The sequence below is a fragment of the Vidua chalybeata genome, chromosome 11, assembly GCF_026979565.1.
Source record: "Vidua chalybeata isolate OUT-0048 chromosome 11, bVidCha1 merged haplotype, whole genome shotgun sequence".
Classification (NCBI taxonomy): domain Eukaryota; kingdom Metazoa; phylum Chordata; class Aves; order Passeriformes; family Viduidae; genus Vidua; species Vidua chalybeata.
This window is the reverse complement of record NC_071540.1, coordinates 13,322,345-13,341,213: the sequence shown is the minus strand read 5'-3', so window position 1 is coordinate 13,341,213 and position 18,869 is coordinate 13,322,345. Positions and strand designations below refer to the sequence as shown.

General features: G+C 46.4%; 1 protein-coding gene across 1 annotated transcript in view; it reads right to left on the bottom strand.

Moving 5' to 3' along the window:
* CFDP1 (craniofacial development protein 1) overlaps window positions 1-18,869 on the bottom strand; it is a 61,946-nt gene that overhangs the window by 32,243 nt on the left and 10,834 nt on the right. The window contains 1 exon segment of the mRNA XM_053953045.1: window positions 12,514-12,618. Coding sequence (XP_053809020.1) covers window positions 12,514-12,618 — 105 coding nt within the window.

Genomic DNA, 18,869 nt, shown 5'->3' with positions numbered 1-18,869 from the left:
GAAAATATCCTACAGGCAGCTCCCCACCTTCACAGCAGCAGGGGAGGAAGCGGGGCTGCAATGCCCAAAGTGTCAGATCTCTGCCCACTGCTGTGCAGCCAGCCCAGGTGCCTCAACAGGCATTGCCCAGCAAATCCCACTTGGAGAGAACTGATTAGACCAGGCAAAGGAAGGCACAAAGCCAGCTCAGATCTGAAAGCAGCACAGCTCATCCTGCACAAAGCTATGCTTTGCTAGGAAGCCCTCTGAGAACTGGCAGGTACGCTCTGTGTGAAGCCAGCTCAGGAGTCTGCAGGCTTCTTACAATTTATTCACAAGCTGTGATGGGGAAGAGGCAACTGCACAGGCAGGAACCCCAGCATGTGTGACTGTGTATTAGCTCCACACATAGCTCAAAGTCCTAAAGGGAGTGAAGAGATGAGAAGAACACAAAGTTACTTTAAAAAGTTTTTCAGCCCTCAACATGCCTTCTGGATGACTGTTCAACTTGATTAGCTGATGAAGAACCACACAGCAGAAGTACTTGATACTCTCTGGACTGAGGCTCTAGAGATGACTATGACCTACCACATCCAGCTCCCCAAGCCTTAAGCATTTCCAAAGAACAGGGTCTTCACCCCTTCCTCCACAGCAATCAATCCATAGGCGCCTAGGTTTCTGGGCAGCTGCTTCCTTTTTAGTTACATCACAAATCAAAGTAAATAAAAAAAACTGTCAGGGGCCTCTTCCAAAGACTCATCAGCCTCAATCGCTTCCATTTTCAGCCTCACAGCCTGTGGACCCAAGAGGACCCCATCCATTATTTCTCCATCTGAAGCATGTTACCACTTTGCAAAGCTCTTCCTTTTATTTTACACACCACTGAATTCCCCATGGCATTCAGCATAATCTCTGAGCTAATGCTTCAACGTTCCCAGATTGTCACAGCCACAGCCCTGTTATATTGGTATCAATATTTAAAACCAAGAGGCCTCTTCCTCCAACACAATCTGCATTTCCAGGTTTATCACAAACAGTAAAAAATTCATGTGCGTACATTTGGCTCAAGGTGCACATACGAAAGCAGATTCACTCATGCATCAGTCAGACAGCTGACATCCATCCTGACATTTATCTCCATGGATGAGGAAAGATGAATCACTCACAGCTATACAGCTGGGGAGTTTGCCCTTGGTCAAGCCAGTAAATTACATAAATCAGCCACTGTGCATCCTCAGATTCAGAGACAGGCACCTTGAGAGAGCTGGAGAGCAAGAGGGACAGTGCCAACCTCTTCCACATGAAACAGGCATAAACACAACCACGTCCTAGTGACACCTAAATAAGACCCCCCAGAAACAGAGCTCAAGAAATTTGCTGTATTCTGGGAAGTTCTAACATATTTGTAATTGTTTCAAATGATTTGTTCAACAATTAGTTGCTACTGTTAATTAAGTGCAAAGAAATGTAAGATTCTTCATTTATTTGAGTTGAAGAACTCAAAAATAGATACAATTCTTTGCCAGAGAGGCCAGACAAAGGCCACTGGTTTGGCACAGGCATGGCTGGGGAGAAATGTGCCACGCAGGAGCTGAGGCAGATGAACTCCTGAGCATTGCTGGCCTTCAGCTCTAGCAGCCAGGCAGAGGCTGTAGCTGACAGTAGTTGACTGAGGAGCCAGTTTGCAGGCCTGCCATACCCTGTTCAGAGAGGGTTTTGGAGTTTTGTCCTTTTTTTTTATTGAAACCTTTTATCATGCACAATCAGATTTTAACCTAAAAGCAGCACTATTTAGCCCAGCAGTCACAAAGACTACATGGGAAGCAAGTGCTACAAGAAAGACAATCCAGAAGCTCAGGGTCAGCCTCAGATCTGGGAAATTGCATTGACCAGGCTTCCTAGGAAACCTCAGGCACACCAGCCTGTGGGTGCCTTCAATTCTCTGTTTAACAGCCAGGATGGATGAAGACAATAACCACAGCACAGTAATCAGGAGCAGGCAAAGGGTATTTCCAGGGAGCAAATTAACAGGACAGTTGGTCTCCAACATTTTCACCCATTCCAGCAAAGGTTTTGGTACCTTCAGCACACATCACAAACCCACTGGTTCTAGCTCAAATTGCCTAGAAAATGGTGCTAAAGCCCAGAGTCTCTCCTGCAAAGCACAGATCCTGACAAAGAAAGGACACTGAAGGTTTGAATTTTTTCACTGTTACTCAAAAAAAACCCAAAACAAAACAAAAACAACCAAAACAAAACAAAAAAAAAAAACAGCAAGAGGTCAGGATGGGCTCATAAAGGCACTGTGTTCCAACACAGCTGTACATGCTGCTCAAAACTGTTTCAGGCTGAGATGTTTGCGCTGTTTTAGTCTGGATGGCACTCAAAGCCTTCCTTTTATTTCAAGAACAGATCTGACGCCAAATAATCTAGTGTGACACCTGCCACTGAGTCCCATACTTATTAAAGACTACTCCAGTAGTTAAGGACAAAGCAGCACAAATACCTGCTGACCTGGCTCAACAGGAATAGGGCAGGTTGTGGAGCAGGAAGGTATCAAAGCTGACCAGAGGATCCCTGTGCCATGCAGAGACAGGAAAGCACTTCTTGTAACAGCAGTGATACCTACTTCCCATCCTGCCTGCCTGATGCTAAAGGAAGGAGGCAGCAGGAAACTTTTTCCCAGGAGACATTTGTTTGTAACAAAAGAAGTAGAAGATAGACAGCTCTGTAGTGTCCCTCAACAGCTATGACCAACAAGCACTTACTAATATTTACCAATAAACTTTTACTTCTAAAGGCTTTGAGAAAAGTAAGGATGAAAAAACCTCCCCCATCTGTTTGAGTGCAGGTATTCTATCCCCATAAAAAATCCAAACCCTGCCCTACAATCGCAACAATGACCAGGGGGAAAGTTGCTAAGCACCCTGACTGTCCCATAGGACCTGTAAAGCTGCTGCTATAGTACTCCTTCAAAAGATTCTTAAGGGTCCTTGTTAAACGCAAGGGCCAGGCCATGAAACCATAAAGTGAGGATGGAGACAGCTATCCTGTACAGTCTTCAAAGTCAGCCCAAAGCACATGACCTGTTTTGTGCTGATCTCTTTGCAGAGGCCATGTAATTCTCGAGAAGTATTTTTGTTTCCAAAACAAATGCTACACACTTTGCTTTGACTTGGGAAAGTAGAAAAAATCCCTCCCAATGCAAAGAGCCAAATAGTGCTGGCGGGCTCACAAATGCACGCGTGTGAGTGGGAAAGGAAATGAAGAGCCTTTCCAGCTTTCCAAAGGGTTATTGCAAACAGCAGGGAGGGAAAAGGGATTTCACACATTAGGAAAAACACCATGATGGTGCTTGTCCTTAAAGCAGACGCTACACAGAAGGCCCTGGGTTGCACTGTCTGTTTAGCACTTCTCTAACACCAAACATTAAGTGGAACCCTTTGTCACAGGGTGCACATCACAGCACCGTGATGGCTGCAGGTCAGCGTGCAGAGTGCTGTACAAACCACTGCTGAACCACCTTCCTATTCTTCTGGCCTAAACAACTTTGCTGTGCATCATCCAGAACCTACAGCAAAGCCAAAGACATCCCCACATTCCAGTCTCCGGAGAGTTAGAGATATCGCATACACCAGCTGCTTCCTCAGCCGCCCTGCAATGGGAAATCTGCAGGTCACAGATGAAGAGGCAGACATGCTGCATCCCAGTCACAGTGTAAGGAAACAGCACGACCATGCTGAAAAATTACTCTTCCAGTGTTCTCCCAGGAAAGTTAAAAAATCTCATCGTTCACACGCTTACGCCTCTGCTGGGTTTTCACAGAGCTTCCCTGTGTGAGCCGTACTGGCAGGGACGCAGCTCCAGAGGAGTCAGGAAGGTTATCCTGCCTCTAGCAGAGGGGAGGGGGTGGGGGGAGACAGAGATGAAGCCGGCTGAATTCCCACAGGCTTTGCATTATGAAAGCCATGAGCAGCAATCAGCCAGGCTTCGTGAGTTCTCTTTAACCCCCTCCTTGCTGCTAAACAAACATCTGAACCGACCTCTGAACAGCAAACACATACTGGTGTACAGCACACCCAACATACTCAACCCAAAGGCAAAACAAGCAAGCATCTAAAAAACCAGGCAATTACTTTCTTTCAGTATTTTCCAAGAGGAGCAAGTTTTCTCTGTACTTCCATTAATGGGTGCTGCAACCAGACCTGCTGCTCTCAAGCCTACAGCTTAAAGGGGGGGAAAAAAGTGTAACAATCCAACCCTGCACATGCCCAGGACTTGTTACTTCAAGAAATGCCATCATTGTTCCCCAGCCAGGCAGTCGGGCGATGAACAGGCATCACTATTGTCCACTGGCTGCCTGGGGGCTTTTAGTAACAGCACTGAAGTATGAGCTCTTGAAAGGGTATCAAAGCTTTTGCACAAAGTCAGATCAGACTCATATATATCCTCTATTATTTGCTGATAATCATAGAATCCTAGAATGGTTTGGGTTGGAAAGGATCTCGAAAAGGATCATCTCATTCCACCCCTCATTCCACCTCCATTCCCTTGGGCAGGGACATCTTCCACTAGACCAGGTTGCTCCAACCTCCATCCAACCGGGCCTTGGTCACTCCCAGGGATAGGGCAGCCTCAGCTCCTCTGGGCAGCCTGTACCAAGGCCTTGCCACCCTCACAGGGAAGAATCAATAGTAGATGCTATGAAAAGAGATGGCACAAAATACATATTCCCCTGGGATTCACAGAAAAAAAGAGTGGTCTCCAACAGAAATGTCAAATAAATCTGTTCCCTCCACTCCCTGTCTCAGTGGGTACAAGAGCATGTCACACATGTCCTTGCACACCCGGAGGGACATCTGCTGCCAACACAACACTGGTTATCTGCCTCTGCAGAGGGTCCCTCTGCACAGCAACTGCCTCAAGGACCGCGCGCTGAAAAGCACAACGGCAAGGGCTCCGGGGCAAAGACGACTGGGCTGTAACCCAACACATTAGTAAGGCTTTGAAACTCCTTGGATAGGGAAACAAAGTACTCCATGGCTTGGCAGACTGGATTAGAGCACCCTGGAGAGCTTGAGACAGACTGGAGCTTGTTTGAGGTGCCCTTTCAGCTCAGACTGTGCACCAGTTCACTTGAGGCTCAGTTTTTTTTCTGCAGGAATAAGAGCAGTGGAAAAAATGGGGGACTCTGCCACCCCCACACCAGGACAGCAACAGCTGAAGTGAATCCTAGCTATCCTAATCATCCTCATCGCAGAGGAAATCCCCATGGGCCAGGCAGACACTTGCTCAGCCTCTCCTGGTCTTTTTCTAGAATCAAACAAAAGAGCAGTGGCAGAGACTGGTGCCAGCTGAAGAGGTTGCAGCTCTGAAGAGAGATCAAGCATGCTCCAAGAGCTCAGTCACACCAACACCTCCTTTCAGGCATGAAGGGAGAAAGCTGGCATTAGTTGGTAACTAACCCTAATTGCTTGACTTCACATCTTGATATCAATCCAGCCAGCCCATTTTCTAAACACAGTCCTGCACAAGGCTGACAGCATAGCATGCAGATCAAAGTTTTGGCTAACAAATGTGCTGGAAAATACTGGTGTGCTGATTTTCCATGAATGAGGCCACTAGTATGAGATTTTCCATGAATGAAGCCACTACTATGTGAAAAGCCTGGGGCAATGGGACTGCCTGAGAGCAGGGAGCATCACTCTACTCTGACTGCCACTCCAGCCTTACTTACTTGGTTCATATTTTATGAAGAATGATTCAGCTGAACTTGCTCCTTGACATGAGAAAAAAGGAGGAACACAAGTGTGGGAAAGCAAGAGGATGTAACACAAGCATCTGGTATGGGGGAGACACTCAAGGGAGATGGTAAGGCTCAGTTAATATGCAAGGAAGCACTATAAAAGCAAAATAAAACAGGAGTGGAAACAAATCTTGGTAGACACACAGGCAAGGCATGGCACAGCTGCTAACAGGAGCTCTTAGCATCCACCTTCAATCCCAGGATTTATCAATAAAGCAAGGCTGCCCTTCTCACCTCTCACTCCAACCACAGCAAGTCCAGCATGGGAAGATACAGGGGTTTCCCTTCGCAACTTTGCAAGGGGTCTGGAATAAAAATTCAGCTGGCTTCACTCCCCATTAGCAGTTAATTTCCTCAATCATTTTTCACAGAGGAAGAAAGAGAAATGCTCATGATCCAAGAGATGAAAGCATATGAAAATAAGCCTCATAAAACCTGTACTGCCCTAAGGGAAAACTGTCCCACAATTTTCATTGGGGAATTATCAAAGGCCCCAGGCTAGTGGGGGGTTGTTTTTATTTTACAAGACAGATGCTTTAGAGAAGTAAGTCCTCAAATAGCTGAGATTCCATTCTGCTGAACCTCCAACGAGACTAGAAAAAGAAACAGCTGATCCCACTTAGTCCAGCCCAGGGATTCAGCTTAGCCACATCAAGACGAGGACTGGAGTAAGGCACGTAACTGTACAGGCACTGGTAAACTTCTTTCCAGTTAGATGCCATTGCCCCAAAGAAAGGCAACTGCACGTGTGGTAGCACGGCCACAGGAAAGCACAGCACAGAGCGAAAGAATCTCATTCATTTCTGTTGCAAAACAGAGGCTGAGGTAGAAGGCATTGACTCATTTGGCCTGAGAACAAGAAAGAACTGCTCCTGAGAGACTAGTTTTAAACAAGGATGTTTAGTGCACGTTTTGCTTTGAGTCTGGGAGAGTGAGTATGAAACTTCCCACACTCAGAGCTCTGTTTCTTATCAAAATAGGTTTAACATAAGCTCAGGAGAAAGAACTGTTCAGAAAAGGGGCAAAGTCCCAAAATGGCAGAGCTCTCCCACACACAGCTAAGCCTCAGAGGTGACTGCAGCCCTAGATAAGCCTGCAGGAAGCAGTCAGGTCCCCAGCGCAGGATCCAATGGTAGAGTGGCCATGGCTCACAGCTGGCTGGACAGGCAGACTCACTTGGCTCCTCAGCTGGGCTGTGAAACCCCTGCAGGTGCCCACGCTGCTGCCAACCTGCACTGACCAAGATGGGCACCCTCAGTGCTGTGTTCTCATTTCATGTGACACTGACTTCAAGAGGGGAGGCAGATGCTCAGAGGATGAGGTGTTTCACATGATTTACAAGTGTGCAGTAATCAGCATCTTATTTACTATGGCTGATGAAAACACTTCAACACTGAACAGATAATTTTTCCCAACAACAAACTTCCCCCCCAGACACATACAAACACCTTTCCACATTCATCCCTATAGAGTAATTAATTTCAGTTCCATTAGCAAATAAAACCAAGATACTCCAAAACCTCACCTAATCTCGTTACCATATTGACTCAATGAGTGGATACGTGTAAAACAGAAGACAGACACTAACAACGAACAATTAAAATGAAGTTAATAACAACAAGGGATCTAAGATCCGAAGAGAAATTATTTACTTGGAACAGCTATTGCCACATTTAATCTTTCACAATAAAAGCGTATGAATAAGTAAAACTAGCTCTCGGGCACAGAGTATTGCCCCTAGCTGGTTCATCATGTTCACAGAAAAGTATGTCATGTGCTACTACACCCAGACGTTTGGCTGCAGTGCAGGGGGCTGGATCTCTCTGTCTGGGAGAACAGCACTCTCTGGAGCACATTAAGGGAAGAGCAGGAGAAAGATGGGAAGCTTTGAATTCACTAGAAAGAGCAGAATTATTCAAGTACTTAAGTGACTATTGAAAAAACTCCAGCTCCCCCAAATGTCTTGATTACTTGCTTTACTGGCATTCTTACTCATCCTGTACAAGAAAAATGTCCAAGAGTTTTAGCTAAATAATTGTTTGCAGTTGATACTGAGCTGAAGACTGTAAATTCTGCTTTCTGAGGAATAAAAGCCCATGGGATTGCTATGAAATGAAATTGCTCCCTAGAGGCATGCAAGTACTGCAGCACTTGCTCTGGATCATCCAAAGACTCCAAAAACTGAGAGCCTGTGCCTGTCTCACCAGTGTCCACATATGATCTCAAGTAACTAGTGTTGGTCATCATAGCAAAGGGATTCAACCAACTCATGCAGAAAGAGCATCTTCTGCAAAAAAAAAAAAAAAAAACTTTGGATGCAAAGTAGCTCCTAGGAGGGGCCAGGCTGGAGAAGAAGGTCAGCTTAGAAATTACAGTAACATGTCAAGATGCTGCAAACAGGCACCAGGTTCTCCCACCATCCCTATCCTCCCACAAAAGTTGCCACCTTGGCTCCTGCACATTGGTGGTAGAAAAGAAGCCATGGACAGATGTGTTCCTGCTGGAGTCCCTCTACTCCAACGTTAGCATGTAGCAGAGTAAATTATTTCTAAATGAAAAGATCTGAAGCTTTTCACACCATTTAGTAGTCAGTCCATGTGAACTGCTCTACTGTAGGGCTCTGGGAGGAAGGCGTCCATCATGAACAGGCTAGAGTTTATCTGGCTTTCTTCTTTCAGGGCAAGTATGTGTTCTCAGGGTCAGAGCTGTCCTGCAGTGCCTCTTCCTGCTGGGTCTTGTACTGAGGTCCAAACCCTTGCAGTCCCAAAGCAGCCTGGGGGTCGGCAAGCACAGCACCTCCTGAACTCTGTGGGAGCAGTGCCTGCTTGCTTCAAAGGCAAATTGTACCCGGTGTTTATACCAGCGTACAAGGCATGAAAAGGCCTAGGAGGTCAAATATCCACCACTGTAATTTCAGGCAGGATCAAACAGAAAAGCAACAGCTGGGCTGAGTGAGCAAGTCCACATTTAATTACAAATGGTTTCAGTAATAAGCAAAAGCAAGAACAAAGCCAGTGAAAAACCTCTCTTTTTCTTCCTGGCTCCTGTTCAGGCTGTATAGAAACAGTTGTCTAGAAGAGAATGTCAAATAAGATCCACCAACCACATTTTTTCCATTTTCAGGACTGCTACAGCACCACTATTCCCTGGGCAATGCCACTGTGCTTTGACAAGTGCCAAGGACCGATGGGCAGATCACAGCTGCTCCCACCGCAGGGCTGGGTCGGTGCAGGGCTTTCCCAGCCTGCAGCTCAACCCCTGTTGAGTCTCACAAGTACATGCACAGAGTCATTTTGCAGTAAGCTGTTTGGAGGATTTAATTTGCTTTAACATCCTTTGAATACGAAATGCTGCTGTAAAATGGGATTGCTAGCACAGAGATGATGGACCCTGCTCACAGGTCCTGCCTGGCCTGGGGAGAGGGCAAAAAACATCTCTTGGAGTACCAGGAATGCCCACTTATCCCTCCATCAGGTCAATGCATTTCATTTACAGCCAGGATCTACTCTTTCATTCCCCAAAAGGTCCTGGAGCAGTGGTTAAGGATAGGAAATGAGCCCTAAAACACAGAGACAAGAAGGCTTAGCTGAGTGAGTGGAGGGCTTTTTTTCGATGTTGGGAGCCTTCCACCCATTTATTGGGGTAGCAAGTAAGAAGAAATCAGTGGGTCCCCTCACCACATATGATACCTCTGATTGCATCAGCAAGAGCCTAACAGAACCCAAGAGCACAACAGAAACAACTGGAACAGAGTATCACAACACCAAACCTCTCCAAAAAACCAATGCCCACTGCTGACAGAACACTGCCTAGCTGTGTGTCACAGGAGGACACAATGGGAATAATGTGAAGGCTGGGAAACCATCACATCCCTGGGAACCAAGGGCTTCTGACCTTTCTAGCAAAGCCTGCTGAGAGAACTGGGTGGGTTGTTTTGTACTCCTGACTTTAATTACAGCCAAGTGTTTAAGTTATTCTCCTCCAACCACCCCCATGTCCCTCACAAGCACAAATCCAGCTTTTTATAGCACATCCGGTATGGATGTTAAACACATTCAGGAAATGCACTTTCAGCCCCAAACATCCCCTCCCCTGGACCAGTTAGTATGCAAGGGTTTGTAACGTGAAGACGTGGAGCCGGGTAGTTGGTTTTGTGACTGTTGCTTTTCTGGGTTACTTCTGCCTGTTTAGAGAAGGGAAATTCAATAAATGCAGCCTACCGAAGGGTAGGCTGGCTGCATTCAGAAATAATACACACTGCTTGCAAGGTGAAGAAAGAAAAGCCAGATGGAGAGGCCACTCTTAGCTGCTCAAATTCCCTGCACACAGGGCAAGGCTTTTTTTTTTTTAATAGCTGACAAAGCTCTTGGGGGCTGACAATGGCTCACAGCACAGTGGGTGTCCACAGGCACAGCTAAGATCCCAAAATCACGTTTTTCACTGCCTTGTGGCAATAGACTGGGGCTCTCCCATAATGCATAAGAGAAAAATGTACCCACTCCCCCAAATCTTCTATTTTAAGTAGACAAAAGGTGCAAAGAACTGTCAGGCTATGCCAGGCTCTGTTGGTCCCCAAGAACTGCTCTGGCATGTCACCAAGGCTTGTGACTCTTTGCTCCAGAGCAGCAGGGTCTGGATAGCTTGGCTCAAGTCTAAAATCTGACCTTTGAAATTTGCTTAACATATGGGGTTTGCCTCTGGCTTTAAGGAATACCACAAGCCTGCTAGTAATTTTCTCACCTGAAAATACCCTGGCTGGCTTCCCAGCTGGAAGCATCTTCCTAAGCCCAAAGGCAAGCATGTTTGCTGGCAGACTCAGGGATCAGTCTCGGATACTAGTCCAAGACTCCCTGGAGCACTCTCAGATCAGAGAGCCCATGCTGGCCAGATTGCCCCAGAGAACCTCCTGCTAAAGCCTCAGGAGAGCTGGCTGTTTCACACATTGATCCAAACACCACTGCTGTTCCTCTGCTATAGGATCCTGCACAAAGTCAGGATGCACTGCAGGAGGTTGTGAAAGGGAAGGCATTTGGGGCTGTGCTGCTTTGGGGTTTGGTGCTCTGAAGAAAGGCAAGACATACAAGCCCAGGGTATTTTCCGCCACCCTCCTCCACAGCCAGGTCACCTCATGTTCCGGCCAAGCAACAGTCAGTAGGACATCACACATCAGCAAGCTGATCAATGACCTAATTAAGCTGCTTCCAAAATAATCTCACTGAAGGAAAGTTAAAGTCCTTGAACTCATTATTTCTTATACTGATTTTTAGTCTACTTTTTTCCATATCTGATGTGAATTCTTCAGAGATCTGCAACATGAACTCAAACTGAGCTGTGGCTATTACTCCTGTGCAATCCAAGCTCCAGCAAAAGAAACCATGCCCCCTGGAAATGACCAGGCTGCACAAGTCCACTGGCCACCCAGCTCCTCCCCTGGGCCTGTAAGACGCAGGAGGAAACATGGATCTCTGCTGAACTGGAAGGTGAACAGCCTCTGGAGCTTTCCCAGTGGGCTGCCAAACGTGCCTGCACTCAGAGCAGCAGACTGGAAGGCAGTTCTGAAGACATGGGACCATCAGCAGTGTGCACAGTGTGGAACTGCCCCAGCTTCAGCTGCCACTCAAAGAAACTTCGGCCACCAAAACAGCACAAAGAATGCCAGCCCAACCCAAGGCAAGTTTTCCAGCACAAAACCCTGTACACAACACTTAGGTTACAATTAATGAGCTCTGCAGGGACAAACCCTTGTGCAGTGTGAACAAGAGCATGAAGACTATGCTCATCTATGCCTTCATTCAGCTCAGAGAACAGCAGCTGTCAAGGGTCATGCACACACACACATTATGCTTTCACTACCCTGAGCTAAGTACAAGCTATGCAACACTTAGCTGGAAAAATGAGTGACAATCCAGCTGCAGCAACTGAATAACAGCATCTCAGGGAAAGGCAGCCTTAACTCACACTGGAGAATTGCTCTAAGCAGACGGGAAGGACAATGTATTTATTTGATGGGTATTGTTTCTGTGTGATCAAATCATATGCAGCTTGTCTTTCAAATATAAATGCAAACAACTGACTTAAATAAAAATCATCACTGGAACACAGAAGCATCTCCTCTATTCCTAAGAAGCTGGTGATCTCCCAAGCTCATCAAGAACCAGACTGGCATGTCAGATGCACAGGGGACTCGACCTCCTTGTATCTTTGACAAGCATTATGATAATCTCAGAATTAGGTGTTAGAGCTTGAACAGAAAAGTGACAAATCCACATCAAAATGATATTAGAGAACATCAAAGAGGCAAAACCATCTCTCATTTAAATCCTCACCCAAAGTCTCTAAGAAGCCACAGCCCAGCCTGACATGGCTTTTTATAGCCCTGAGAAGCACCTGTCAAAGGAACTGCAGACAATCTCAGGAATGCTCCTTGGCTACCTGCAGTTTCATCAGGCTGCTTGAGACACTCAAATCGCTATTTCCTCACCAGGATGAATGATTTAAAGGATTAAAAATGTGAGCCTGAACCTATGAAGTGAGTCACTGGAACTCACAGGTTGCCTCCCCCGCTTCCCTCCAGCCCAAATCATCACACCTTCCAGGCCTGCTCTTGCTCCCACTGAAATACTGCAGAAAACAAACACCCATTAAATACTGCAGAGCCGGCACTATCGGCTCCAGTGCCATCTTTCTCACTAAGGGCCCATACCCAGGCAGGGAAATCCCACACTCACCCCGAGACTGTCGGCAAAGAAGCTGGAGCTGCTGACTGCAGTTTCTCTTGCTGCTTCAGAAAAGATTTAGCTTCTTTTGAGTTTGAGTCTACTTCTTTAGTTACCCTGTTGGAGGAAAAGAGAAAAACCAGAGGGTAAGGAAGAGCTGTACTCAACAGTAAAATCAAAGATCCATCAAGGAAACACAGAAAACAAGTACAAGAGTCTCCACATCCCCTGCACAGAGATCACCTTCATCAGCTGCAAGCTGCATACACATCTTGTTAAGATTTCATTCCAGTGACAAACCCTCTACATTCATGGCAGAAAAAAGAAAAAGAGTAGCTAATTAGAGCTGGGAGAGGAGGGAATGTTTTTTCTTTCCAACAAACTGGAATGCTTATTCATTCAAACAGGCGTGTCTCACTAGCAGCTACTAAATGCTCTCCTCAGGTCACTGGGGGCAATTCCAGGCTCTTAATTGGGCTCTTGATTTTCTCATTTGTTGGTCAGTGAGGCAGCTCTTCTGCCACCCATCTCTCACAGCCCATAGCACACAGGCTTGGCAACATCTGCAACCCAAACCAGAGCATGGAAACTGGCTCTGGGAATAGGCAACGGGAGAGAAAGCTCTGACAAGGTAGAATGTAGAAATTTACTCTCACTTTCTAGTTAATTTTTGTTTGAGGCCCTGAGGGTGCAAAATATTGAACTTCAAAAAATTATAAATCAATATGGCATCTACAGCAGGGAATGAATTATAAACATGAGAAAGAATCTCTAGAAAACCACTCAATAATTAATTGTTAGAAAACCCCAGCTACTTTAGCCCCTTCATTTACCATGACCTGCCTCCAGCAACATGCTTTTCACGCTCTCAGTAGCTCTTAATGAGGTTGCCCTGATTTGCCAAGCTAACAATTCTGTTCCCAGGGAGCACAAGCCTGTAAACCTCTCCAGGGCCCTGCAGCTCTATGGGCACAGAGGCAGCCTGACCCACAGCTCAGTCAGCACAGAAGAAACAATCCTCCATCTCACCCTCCTGCATCCTGGGCTTTTGGTTGTATCTGCTCCAGCAAGGATGTGCAGGCTCATCCCTGGTCTACATCAAATGCTGACGAGAGGCTGAAAGCCTGGCTGGCCATGGGGTCTCCCCTGGCTACAAGTCAGGCTAATCACTGCTTGCTTCCTACCCACCAATCTGACCCCGTAACTTGCATGAAAAACTGGCTAATAGTCATGGAGAAACCTCAGGAGCTGCAGCCCCAGATAGGTTTCTGCTGGGCTGCCGTCAAGGAAAGTGACACAGAGTTATCTGTTAACCCTGGAGGCACTGATGTCCTGAAATCTCATTTGCACACAACCAGTGCATCCACATCTCCATCCTGACAGTGAATCAGCATCTGAAACTTCCTTCCTCCTCCTCCACAGACTGCAAATGCAGTGCAAAAGGCACAAGAGTCAATGCCTGTGCTGTACAACCGCTCAGCCTTGTTCTGCCAGTGCGGGAGGAGATTAACCCCATTTCCCCCCAGCATTGTCACATGCCTTTCAAACCATGGCAGTCATGTGGATAGAGACAATCCCACACTATGAATACTTAGAAGTGTTTGCTGATCAGATTGGTAAGGGAAGGAGTAGGAAAAGGAGAAAAGCACTCCAGATAGAAAAAAAAACAACCCTTGCTACAGCATCATCACAGTTGAGAACACCCCAAACACACCATCCAGTCACAGCCCTTGGCAGCAGTGGTCATGTCATGTAGCAGTCATACACCAAAGGTTACCCTACATCCATGGATTTCATTTGACAAGATAAACTTGGTGTCTTCATGCAGCAATAAGAATTCCCCCCAACCATGAGGCTGAGTTCAGATCAGTGCAATCACAGAGTCTATTTATTTTCAAATGCAGCATCTAAACAGCCAGCTCTGACCCCTGCCAAGCTGAGAAGCAGCACCCTCTCTTGTGCACTTTGCAGTGCTGGCTCCTGGCAGGGTCCCTCTCCTCTTGTCAACCGCTGCACTGCTGTGTCATTAAGGGTGCACCCCTGGCACGCAGGGAGCACATGAGCCACAGAGAGAAACATCAGGCAACCTCGAGTGTGCAGGAGGCAACCAAGAGGTGCAGCACAACAGTGAGCAAGTCTTCAAAGCCAGTGGCAGAGCTGAGATCTCAGCACTGGGCCCTTGGCCTTAACCTCCTGTGTATCTTCAGCCTTCTCCAGCCTGGAAACAGAACTAACTGATGTCTCCCCCACCAGCTGAGAAAACGAAAGGCACAAGGCTAAAATGAAAAAGAGCTCTAGGGATTTGCACTCTGACAGAGTTAGCATACTCTTGGTTGGACCACCACTACAAGCCACAGCTCTTGGAACAAGAGATACTCAATCCCAGAAAGAGTGAGAAAGCAGAAAGCACATGATGCACAGGCAGAGTCTGGCACAGGCCTTCAATGACAGACACTTCAGCTATCCAGGGGTACAAGATATGTTGCTACCAAGGGTTTACTTGTGCTTCGATTCTCACACCCTCCTTCACCTTGGAGTACCAGTAACAATGGCTGGGCACAAAATACAACACTTAGCTCCATTTTCTTTGCTCCTTTGGCCTGTCAGCAGCTGCTCCAACATATATTTTTGGAGTTGTCCGCTGCAGAAATTTAGCTGCAAGGCTGCATGCAACCTGTTCCACCAGGACTGCCCAGCTGGGGACAGAGGAATGCGACAGAAATGTAATTAAAAGTGACCTTTCAAGGCAATTCCATCACAAGACACACTTACTGCCTCATAAATTGAAACAAAAGCTGCTCTGAGGCAGGCTGCTGCTGGGCTGATGCCAGCAGCAACTCCTGCACCACTCCAACAGGAATGATGGAAGAGTATTAAAGAGCTTTACAAGGTATTAATTCAGGTTATGCACATTTCAACCTTTCCCAGATCCCAGGCCAGGAAGGAAAAAGAAATCCTCTGGTCTGCATTATTATGGGAGACAATAACTCTCTCCATGTAGAAACCAAAACAATTCTTGCTCTTCATGGGGAGAAATGGGAGTCATTAATTCAGCTGGAAGAAATCACAGTCATTACTAAGGAAAATTACAAGACCTTTCACTTTTAAATACTTGATAAATAACTATTTGCCTGACTGTTTACTGGGATGCTATTCACACATTGTAATCCAGGACTAAACATGAAAATAAGTACATTGTCAGCAATAAAACAAGTAGCTAGTGTCTCGCCCACTTGCAGCCCTGTAATTCACACACAAAGCTGCTCACTCTCATCACTTTGCCACAGAGATTTCATTACACTGCTATGCTATTAAATTGCATAATAAGACTTCCAAAACATAGAACAGTTATTAATTTTTTGGACCATGCCAGAGCCTGGTAGCATAGATGATGCTACTGTACAAGGTGTTGTGCAACTGTAAAATAGAAATGTTTTCCATATTTAGAAGTTATTATAAGGAAAACATGTTAGAAAATGGATCACTAAGTGCCCTGAATACTTACAGATGTCCTTCTTAAAACCCTTCATCTCTGAACCAAGCTCAAAGTGGTAGCCAAACATTTAGGCATAGTCATACCCACCCAGCCTGCTGGTTTGGTGCCCAGTGGTGGGTATGTTAATTCCAACTTCCACTGAAGAACTTATCACCCTCCTTTTACAGTTACCAACTGAAATGCTGCAACCCAAGTGCATGGAAAAGGCCCCAGGTTATGTATGCTGGGCACAAACCACATGAAAACAACACCTGCTGTCAAGGCTGTCCCAGAAGGGGTTCCACAGAGCACTTAGAGTACTGAAATGTAGCAGATTAGTTTAAGAGCAAGTGGTTGATCTGCTCCCAGCAGTGCTCTTAGCCATATTAACTGCTACAAAGAAGGAAGAATACATGCTGGAATGAGCATTATGCTGACAGCTCCAGCTAATCTGCAGAAGGGGATTAAACCCAAATTTTCATGCTTTAGTTCAGTGGCAGAGTGAGTCTAACACACCTGCTTGTCTGCTGCACACTGGTCCTACACCTGGTGTAGAGCTACCAGGCAGGAGGGTCCCAGTCCATCACACCATGGCACAACACAACACCCACAGCCCAGGACTTGCCCCTGTGTGGTGCCCAGGTGCCTCCACTCCAGCACAGCTGAATCCAGTCCTGCTGGCCAGAAACAGAACTTGTGTAAGGGATGCCAAGGCTGCAGTGTGTCAGCAAAGCACCCAGCTCAGCAGTGAGCTGCAAGGTGCCCTGCAAGCCCTTGGAGAAGTGCACCAGCAGAGCTTCATCCTTGCACAGAGAGGAAATGGAGTCAGGATAAGGGCAAGCTGGGAAAGACAAACAGGCATATCAAGAAAGCTTGCAGGCTAATTATCTGTAGTCTGCTGTAGCAACCTTATGCATCCCAAGTGCCAAAATACTTCCAATTTACCCCCAGGTGGCTCAACACAGCTACAGTCTCCTAACCAAAACACCTGGTGCACATCAGGCTGAGAAAGCACATGTTGGTATTTGGATATAAGGGGACTTAGAGCAGTTAAAATCTTTACTCACAGCAGCACAAAGTTACTCTCTCCCTGACCCTCCTGCTGAGAAAGGGAGAACAAGGGTGGAAGCTGTGGAAAATGCCAGCTCTTTACCACTCGTACTCAGGACACTTTCCTTGCTTGGGAAACCTGCCCTAGTTTAGACCTGGCACAGTTATAAAACTTTCCACACTATCTTAATGTTAGCTCTGGGGAATCACAGACCAAGGAGGACAAAAATTAGGCTAATTACCCTTTTTCAATATTCCCCATCTGTGTTTAGTCTCAATAAATAGTCCTCCAGCCTTCTGGAATGATCACTTAAGGAGAAAGTAATACTAATCTACAGGGGTTTGTTAAAAAAAAAATCCCTTTTGAGTTGAGGAATATTTTTTCTGAATTTTTTTGGTGGACTTTTGTGCTTGAGCTGCAATGTTCCAGGTGCTTTCCACAGACAGAAACAATGCATGAGAGGCAGATCTTCCAGCCCGCAAGGTCCTGAAAATGCTGGTGTGCACAGGTTCAGCACTTTCCAGGAGGGAATTAAGTCCTCACCCAAGTGAACCTCCAGACCACAGCTGCCTGCACACTGCATATATATGTATTTTATGTTGAATTGCCTGGTGTAGAGCAGAGAGAGCTAAAATTAGTACAACCCCATCACTTTTCTAATTTCAAAGTAAAACATTAGTTTTCCCCCTTTCAGAAAAAAAAAAAAAACATTCCTCTTCAAACCAGGTAGGAGAAGCTGTTCCCTGGGAAACTCAGCCTATTCCCTGAAGCAACACAGACAAGACCAAGCTGGAATAACTGATAATTTTGTAGGTTGACTAGATAGGCAGAAGAAGCTGGCTGGTTTCTAGACAGAAGCTGTTGGCTGGTTTCTAAAAAGAAACAAATGTGATGAGAGCTCTCCTGCAGTCAGGCAAGGGCCAAGCTGCCTGCCTGGTGCTGCTCCTCACAGCAGGTGTGTGCTGCTGTCCAAGCAGTCAGCCCAGGCTGCATCTCAAACCAACTCACCTGAAAACAAGCACAGGTGAATGGTATTTTAACATCAATAATGCATACTTGTAAGCCTTGAAGGAAACGACCGATTTTCCGTGATCTCCTGCATGACAAAGACTCCGTGACAGATGCAAAGAAAACATCAGTGGATGGACAGTGCTGCCTCCTGAAATGCTGACCAAGCTGTCAGGCCCCTTTTGGACTTCTCCTTGCAGCTCCTGCAAGAGGCTCCCTAAATCCAGAGGGCAGTAGCACTCCAGTTATCAAGCTCCCACTGGGGCTTGCAATAGGTAGAGCATGCCAAACATGGCTCTCTGGAGAAGCTGACCCGCAGCCAGGGCACAAGCCTTCATCTTGTTGACTGGAGCTGTATTCACCCCAGTTTTAAGCACCTCCAAGTACCAGGTCTCTTCTTGCTTCACTGGATAAGTATTCCCTTGGCCAGCTCCCTTGCACTGCCTCAAAGTCCCACCATGCATTAGCATGTCAATCTTTGAAGCATCCCTGTGTTTTAATTTGTACCTCTCAAAAGGATTAAATTAAGATTCTGGAACACACCTCTGAGCTGAGTAATCCAGATGAACAGATGAGCTGCTGCATGTGTGAGTATGACAGTCCCCCATTAATCATGACCTGCAAATACACTGAAAGCCAGACAGATCCCTGCAACCCTCCAACTCCCCCAAAGCAGCACAGTGCTCGTGTCATGGGTGCCTCTCCTGCTGAAGGATAGGAATACCACACGTATTAAGAGCCAGGGGTTCCAAATTCACTTAGAGCTATGAACACTGGACACAAAGGCTACACGGATCATAGCAGGAGCCAGCACACACTACAAAGCAGAAGCAT